Source organism: Rana temporaria, chromosome 6 (genome assembly GCF_905171775.1).
Source record: "Rana temporaria chromosome 6, aRanTem1.1, whole genome shotgun sequence".
Taxonomy (NCBI): Eukaryota; Metazoa; Chordata; class Amphibia; order Anura; family Ranidae; genus Rana; species Rana temporaria.
The window spans coordinates 33143152-33151844 of record NC_053494.1 but is presented as its reverse complement, the minus strand read 5'-3'; the positions used below and the strand labels follow the sequence as shown (position 1 = coordinate 33151844).

General features: G+C 44.7%; 1 protein-coding gene across 4 annotated transcripts in view; it reads right to left on the bottom strand.

The window, feature by feature from the left end:
* Positions 1-8693, bottom strand: part of TBC1D24 (TBC1 domain family member 24) — a 64899-nt gene that overhangs the window by 38667 nt on the left and 17539 nt on the right. For 2 of the 4 annotated variants that reach the window (XM_040356617.1, XM_040356615.1), the window contains exons 2-3: positions 5830-6850; positions 2045-2062 (exon numbers count right to left, since the gene is read on the bottom strand). In XM_040356617.1, coding sequence (XP_040212551.1) covers positions 2045-2062; positions 5830-6794 — 983 coding nt within the window. In that variant the 5' untranslated portion in view covers positions 6795-6850. The remainder of the gene's footprint in view (positions 1-2044; positions 2063-5829; positions 6851-8693) is intronic. The other 2 variants (XM_040356616.1, XM_040356618.1) reach the window with 2 other exon arrangements.

Genomic DNA, 8693 nt, shown 5'->3' with positions numbered 1-8693 from the left:
AGGAAAAATTCAGCCCAAGCTTTTTGGTCTGAAATCCGCTCTCCGCTGACGTCACTGCCATCAGTCGGGGCAGCGCGTCATCACGACTTTCAAGTCGGGAAACGCCAGCTGTCCTGATTGATGGCAGTCTCAGCGAGCCGCAAAGACAGCCTCTCTCCACCCCTTCACTGCTCGGCGCTCCAATGAGCATGGAGAAGCAGAGAGGAAAGATGCTGACTGACAGTGAGCAGCTTTCCTCTTGGGGATCTGTGAGAACCGAGCCATCTGCGATGTTTGGTGGCTCGGTTCTCAGTGCAGGGACTGCAGATTGAGCTCTGTCCCCGAGCAAAGTATGAATAAAAAAAAAGAAAATTTAAATTTTTTAACCCATATTTCTCTTTTAATGACAAAGCTGGGAAGGCATAGACAAGCTCTCCTTATGAGTGCCAGTGGACAGGACAACCCTTTAGTGGTGTTAACCCCTGTCACACCAGAAGCAGAGAGCGGGGCAAGAATTATTACCAACAGTGGCAATCAACACATGGGACACATTACTACTGACTGCATGTTATGTCATTGTGCTGCTTTTTCGGTTTTTGCTGCACATCGGCTTTAAACCAGTAGTAAAAAAAAAAAAAAAAAAAAAAAGTTTCCCTGCAGGTTAAAGGGTTGTAAAGCTTTGCGTTTTTTCACCTTAATGCATCAAGGTAAAAAACAAAAAAAACCAACACTTGCATCTTCAGCCCCCGTTTCACTTACCCGAGCCCCGAATCTCTGTGGGCGCGATCCTGCGATGCTTTCCGCCAGCTTGATGCTGCTCTTCATTGGATGATTGATAGCAGCGCAGCCATTGGCTCCCGCTGCTGTCAATCAAATCAATGACGCGGCGCGCCGGGGCCCACACGGGGGGGCCCTTCCCAGAGGGGGGGGATTAGCTCTTGCAGGGAGGAGCCGAGACAGTCGCCATGGGACCTCAGAACAGGAGGATCGGGGCCACTCTGCAAAACAAACTGCACAGTGGAGGCAGGTATAAAGCATTATTATTTTTTTTTATTTTATTTTTTTAACACCACTAACCCATACAGCCCCCTTAATGTCATAGCATACTAGCACAATATGATAGCCTTAAAGGGGTTGTAAAGGATTTTTTTTTTTTTTTTACTGCGGTGGTCAGTAACGTGCTCACCCCCTCCTGGGAACTACATCTGTGTGGCAGGACGCTCTCTACATGTTAGAGACTTCAAGGGAGGTGTGAATTACTGGGCGTGCTGCAATTCATACTGGGAAATGTAGTTCTTACATGAACGAGCACCGCAAACCAGGAAGTGAATGAGAGAACAGAAACTAGAACGCCGGAGGTGATATAGATGAAGGAATTTAATAGGTATTTACTAGTTTTTTAACAGAATCATTACACTATTCTGTCTGTCTACCTTGCAGACATTAATATTAGGCAAAACATTTTTTTCCTTTAGTGACCCTTTAACCTATAAAGCTGATCCCTCCAGCGGCTCGCTGTCACCGTTGACAGGGCTTCCATCTACACCCGGCCTTTCTTCTAGATTTGCTCTGGCCTTCTGAATGGCTGGGCTGTGAGGACGTCCCTCTCGCGCGTGTGCACAGTAGTCACGATCGTGGTACAGTGCTCCAAATGCATTTTGGTGAGGTCACAAATGGCAATATCTCCTAAACGGTGTGCGTTTAGGAGGTATTCACTGTACCCATAAGGTAAGCCTTACCTGTAGTTACAAGTGAAAAAAGCGGACTTTACTACAGCTTTAACGTGCACCGAGATGAGGTTATGAAATCTGCTCAGCAGGGTTCTCCAACAACTTATTATAAACACATTTTATGGGCATTTTCCTCCAGTAAACCTAACATCTTCCCAAGCAGCTTAAACAACTTGTGACCACAATGCATGCTGAAGCATTTAAAAGCAGTCTTGGGCTGCAGCACAGGGTAGTTAGTCAGCCGGGGAGCCATCAGCTACTATTAGAATAGAGGAAGCAGAAGACAGCGCTGGGGTTAGGTACAGGACAGAACAGGGTGCAGCAAGGTCACTTACCGGACAGGAGACTTGAATCTGGAAAAAGGACAGGAAGAGGAAGAAAAAGGCAGAGAGAAGACAAGAGAATAAGAAACAGAAGTTATTTTATTGGTGAACAGGGATAACATTTTAATCCATTAAAACCCATCATTTGTTGGCAATAGTTCTAGATGAAAACTCGAATCAATAGGCAAGAACGACATAAAAATTATTGGTTGGCTATACAATATACTTTAAAGTTGCTACATCATAGCTCAGCTAGACATACCTGATCACCCAGTCCTTATGTATGTAGGAAATGAGACTTCAAAAAGCAGCAAGTGGAGGTTTACCCAAAAACTCAATTTTTAACATTAGATTGAGGCTCATTTTGTGAAGGGGAATCTGGTGGTTTTTTTTTAAATCGAAGCCATACTTACCGTTTTAGAGAACGATGTTCTCCGCCGCTTCTGGGTATGGGCTGCGGGACTGGGCGTTCCTATTTGATTGACAGGCTTCCGACGGTCGCATACAGCGCGTCACGATTTTCGGAAAGTAGATGAACGTCGGTGCGCAGGCGCCGTATAGAGTCGCACCGATGTTCGGCTTCTTTCGGCTACTCGTGACGCGATGTATACGACCATCGGAAGCCTGTCAATCAAATAGGAACGCCCAGTCCCGAAGACCATACCCGGAAGCGGCGGAGAACATCGCTCTCTAAAACGGTAAGTACTGCTTCGATTTAAAAAAAAAAAAAACACCCGATTCTGCTTCCCAAAATGAGCTTCAATCCAATGTAAAAAAAAAAAAAAAATTCGGGTGAACTCCCGCTTTAAGTCGCGGTTCACACTAGTGTGACTTGTCACGCGACTTGCAACAAAGTCGCATGAATCCATTTATTTCAATGGCGCCTGTTTCGATCTATGGGACTCAAGTCTCAGAGTCTTCAAAAAAAGGTTCCTGCACTACTTTGATGTGACTTAAAGGGGTTGTAAAGGTAAAAAAAAAAAAAAAAAAAAAAAAAAAAAAAATACATCATTCCCTAAATAGCTTCCTTTACCTTAGTGCAGTCCTCCTTCACTTATGCTTTAAAATGTCCTTATTTCTTCTGAGAAATCCTCACTTCCTGTTCTTCTGTCTAACTACACACCTTAATGCGAGGCTTTCTCCCTGGTGTGGAGAAAGCCTCTTGAGAGGGGGGAGGGGGTGAGCAGGAGTGTCAGGACGCCCACTAACACACAGCTCCTTTCTCTATCTGCAAAGTAGAGAGTGTCCCGACACTCCTGCTTGCCCCCTCAGGAGGCTTTCTCCACACCAGGGAGAAAGCCACGCATTACTGTGTGGAGTTACAGACAGAAGAACAGGAAGTGAGGATTTCTCAGAAGAAATAAGGACATTTAAAAGCAACAATGGAAGGATGTGGTAAGTGAAAGAGGACTGCACTAAGGTAAAGGAAGACATTTAGGGATTTTTTTTTTTTTTTACCTTTACAACCCCTTTAAGAATCCCATAAACATTGCATGAAAGTCGCCCAACAATAGGGTTGCACCATTGTGAACGGAGCCTCAGTTAGCTGAGATCCTGGAGTACTTACGAGACGGTGGCTATTACCTTATCCTATAACTACTCCGTAAGTGTCCATCTGCAAGGTACACTCACTTCTCTGCCAGCAGGCCTTCAAACTGTTTTTCCAAGAGAAGAGGACTAGATATGAGGAAAAATCCAAGTGCCACAGGTAAGATTTACAGAACGGTTAGGCAATTTATTTTCGTAGGCAAGTTGTCCTTTAAAGGTTTTCACCCTCCCCTTCAGTGAATTCCAGGTAGTAATACATTTCCCTTAAAGGGTCACTAAAGGATTTTTTTTTTTTAGCTAAATAGCTTCCTTTACCTTACTGCAGTCCTGGTTTCATGTCCTCATTGTTCGTTTTTGCTTTGATGTTGCTGTAATTCTGCTCTGTTCTGGACACTTCCTGGTTGTCTGTTTCCTGATCACCACAGTACTGGGAGATTTCTCACTGTGGTGACTAATCAAGGAGGTGTGATTACCGTTTGTAAAACGAAACTGGATTGGTGCTGAGGGGTTTTAGACAAAGTATCGCTGCTCTCTATTGACTCTGTCTCTGTACATCAGAGAACCAGGAAACAACAGCAAAAATTAAACTAAACTGTAGGTACATTATATGATTTTTTTAAAAGGAATCAGTTAACTATTAGGTCTCTATACCCTGTAAACAGTCATTTCAGCAAAAGATAATTTTTCCTTTAGTGACCCTTTAATCCCTACGCCTGGGATCTTCAATGCTCAGCCCTTAATGACACAATGCAGCTTAGCCCATTCATTTCTATGGCTGATTTGTTCTCATGGCAGTCGCCAGCCATCCACAGGAGCAGGAGCAAGTCAAAATAACCAACGGGTCGAGTGGCACATGGGCACAGGAGTAGCAAAATGTGTCCGGGCTGCAGTGCCGATCCTGACCTCCCTGGGGCCCTAAGCAAAATGACATGTCACATTAAAAAGTTGAGAAGCGGCGGGCTGCCGACAGTGACATGTCACATTAAGGTTGAGAAGCGGGGGGGGGGGGGGGGGGCGCTGCCGACAGTGACATGTCACATTTAAGATTAAAGTTGAGAAGTGGGGGAGGGGGGGTGTTTTCCGCTGTCGGAAATAACATCTTACATTAGCTGGGGGTGCTGACTTCTTACCTCTTCTCCAATGCAGCCAGCGAGGTTGAGAAGCGGGGTGAGGGGCCGAAAATTACTTCTCGCCAGGTGGGGCATCTAGTAATTTGGGGGGCCCTTTGCAGCTTTGCGGGGCCCTAAGCGGCTTGCTTAGTGAGCCTATAGGGCGGATCGGCCCTGCCGGGCTGCACATTGAGGCTCTCTAGAGTGGTGAGGATGGTAATTATTTTACCATCTAGACAAGGGATAAACACTGAGGGACAACTAAATGGTTAACCTACATGAAGTCCCCCAGTTCTGGCAGTATCCTTATGTATGACATACTGTTTGGGTCACACACAGGGCATTACTGTTAACACTGGTCTACAAATTTTGGTAAATTTTCAACCTCAGATAATTTGCCAATTCTTACATATTTTGATTAGATGAATAAAAAATAAAAATAAAAACCCAGGTGATCAAGGTGCTGGTTGGCTAAAGTTTTCAAGATATTTCACAATAAAGATTTATACACAGGCGTATATATTTGACTACAAGGGAGGAAGGTGTCTGAAGATCACGATGCCTCGTAACTTTGACAAACTACAGTAGAACAATGGACAATGGTACCCACATGTAAGTGAAGTGTATACATTTATCTTCACTTTGAGACTATAAAGTTCATTGTCAAAAATAAATAAAATAGTCCATGCCTTTCGCAGTCCCAATAGTGTGGAGGGAGCATGAAAAGGTTACATGAAAAACTAATTAATGCAAAGTTGGGTTATCAATAATAAGATAAAATTCATAATGATTGGTGTGGCACCATTCTCCCTCCACCGCTTACCGGAGCCAGTCGGTAGATGGCCCCAACCGTCTCCATACCATAGCATTTTTTTTTTTATTACATTGAAGTCTAAATATGTGATTTGAGGTATTTTTGACCCCAGATCTCATATTTAAGTGACATTTTGTTCCTTTTTTTTTTATTACTAGGAGAATAAGAGAGGGAGGAAGAATAGAGAGTAACTAAAATCCCATGAGATCTATTTTGTGCATCCAAAAACGAAATCTTTGGCTGGAGGATTTTTTTATTTTTATTTTTCCCCCAAAAAATAAATAAAAAGGTACGTACCATAATGTTACCTGCTCTAGAGTGCTTACCTCTTCTGCTTTACGGTGATGCCTTTCTGCTGCAGAGCTTTCTCATTGGCTATCTGAAGTAACTGTATCTCTTTACGGGAGAAAAGTCGGATAGCAAAGGCTTTCTCCAGGAGTTTTTCTGGAGACACAGATTTGCCGATGTCTCTCACAAATTCCTGGATGTCTCTTTTTACATTATTTGACTCCATAGGCTGTCCACCTCTTACTTTATGAAAGAATTTCAGGAGAGCCAATGCTAACCTGAAGAGAACTTTGTAACCTTCCACTAAAAACACATCAAACACCCTTGTGACGTAGTTAAAGGGCAATTCTCCAAAAAGCCACCTTTGCCAGTCTGAGTATACCTCCATGACATCTTCAGATACTGCTACCATGAGCTTGTGAGGTCCCTGGCAGTATTTGCCTGCCAGATCCCCGAACGTCATGCATGAAGACTCAAATGCTAAAAAGGTTTGGTCGACAAGCCGCCTGTTGGGGTCATTGCAGGCCAATATTCGAGAGACGCTTTCAAAGCATTCTGCCTCGTCCTGGCTGTAGTGTAGAAGAAGAGCCACAATGGAAGGGAGAGCAGGACAAAAGGAGATATCTGGAAATTGATTTGAGATACACATTATGACTTTCCTGACTGCTCCAACCCCTTCGGAGTTAAGACAGTAGGTGGGAACCTGACGGTCGTCAACAAATTCAGGTAGCGGTAACGAAGTCGAATTTCTCTTGCCCACTATTTTTCCCACAATGTCTCGATACACACTGGCGTCCGGTGTCACAGTGCGGCAAGGGATGTCTTTGATAAGTTTTTGATAAACCTTTGCCCGTAGAGAATGGTTCTTGGCCCAATACCCCTGACGAGACAGCTGTTTGAGTTCCTGTAAATCGTTACAGTTTAGTACTTTGGGGCTCTGTTCCTGGCCCCCACTCTCCATCTTATCCCAGTCCACAAAACGCCCATATTCGGTGTCATCCATAGTTGATCTTTACCAGGAAAAACAGTCTTCAGACACAGCTCTCAGTTCATAGCTTCCTGAAAACAAAGAACATATTAAGGAACAAACCTCTACTATGCCAACATTTCAATGTGTTCCCCAGTTTTTGCTAATGCCCCCCCAAAAACCACCAAGTAAATGGACAAATTAAACATTTGGGGCCAGATTCACAGAAGAGATACAACGGCGTATCTCCTGATACGCCGTCGTATCTCCGAGTTTCGTTGGTCGTATCTATGCGACTGATTCATAGAATCAGGTTACGCATAGATAGCCCTAAGATCCGACAGGTGTAACTTGTGTTACACCGTCGGATCTTAGGCTGCAATTCTAGGCCGGCCGCTAGGTGGCGAGGCCATTGCGGTCTGCGTAGAATATGCAAATGACTAGTTACGGCGATTCACGAACGTCCGCGATGCCCGTCGATCTAAATTTACGTTGTTTCCATAGCGATACACGTCGTAAAGATAAAGCTAAGCCCTAGGTGGTCTAGCCAATGTTAAGTATGGCCGTCGTTCCTGCGTCGAAATTTAAAATGTCACGTCGTTTGCGCAAGTCGTCCGTGAATGGCGCTGGACGCCATTTACGTTAACGTCAAACCAATGACGTCCTTGCGACGTCATTTAGCGCAATGCACGTCGGGTAATTTGACGGACAGAGCATGCGCAGTACGCTCGGCGCGGGAACGCGCCTAATTTAAATGGTGCCCGCCCCATTTGAATTAGGCGGGCTTGCGCCAAGCGGATTTACGTTACACCGCCGCAAGTTTACAAAATTTGACGCTGTCCCGACGTCCATACTTAACATTGAGTACACCTCATAGAGGCAGGGGTAACGTTACGCCGAAAAAAGCCTTACATAAAACGACGTAAAGAAAAGCGCCGGGCGGACGTACGTTTGAGAATCGGCGTATCTAGCTAATTTGCATACTCTACGCGGAAATCAACGGAAGCGCCACCTAGCGGCCAGCGTAAATATGCACCTAAGATCCGACGGCGTACTAAGACGTACGTCAGTCGGATCTAGCCCCCATACAGGCATATCTTGTTTTGTGGATACAAAACAAAGATACGACGGCGCATCGTACAACTTACGCGGCGTATCAATAGATACGCTGGCGTAAGTTCTTTGTGGATCTGGCCCAAAAAGTACGACATTATTGCTCAACCTAGTCTAAAGCCTCATACACACGATCGGACTTCCATCTGACTTTTCTGTGGATTTTTGTCCGAAGGGGCGTTGGCCGTGAACTTGGTCTGCATACACACAGCAGAACATTTTCAGCCAACGTTCACCAAATCACGTGTTTTTTCAGCTCTTTACCGCCACCCTTTGGGCAACTTGTTATTGTTGGCTGATGTTTAGCATTGGTTCTGAGCATGCGTGTTTGTACTTTGGACTTTAGTCTGATGGACTTGTGTACAAACTATTGGACTATCCTCTATCGGCATTTGTTGTCGAAAACTTTGAGAGCGTGCACAGCGAACATTTGTCCGTTGAAAAACCAACAATTGTCCGATAAAAAAAAAGTCCGTCGGACCGTTGTTGTCGAAAAGTCTGATTGTGTGTATGGGCCTTTACACCTACAAGTTCTAGAATGCTAATGAAACCACACAGGTCACAAAATGTAATGCAGAAATGCCAAAATACTTCAGTTTTTGCATTCAAAAAAACTTGTGTTACACCGTCGGATCTTAGGCTGCAATTCTAGGCCGGCCGCTAGGTGGCGAAGCCATTGCGGTCTGCGTAGAATATGCAAATGACTAGTTACGGCGATTCACGAACGTCCGCGATGCCCGTCGATCTAAATTTACGTAGTTTCCGTAGCGATAGGCGTCGTAAAGATAAAGCTAAGCCCTAGGTGGTCTAGCCAATGTTAAG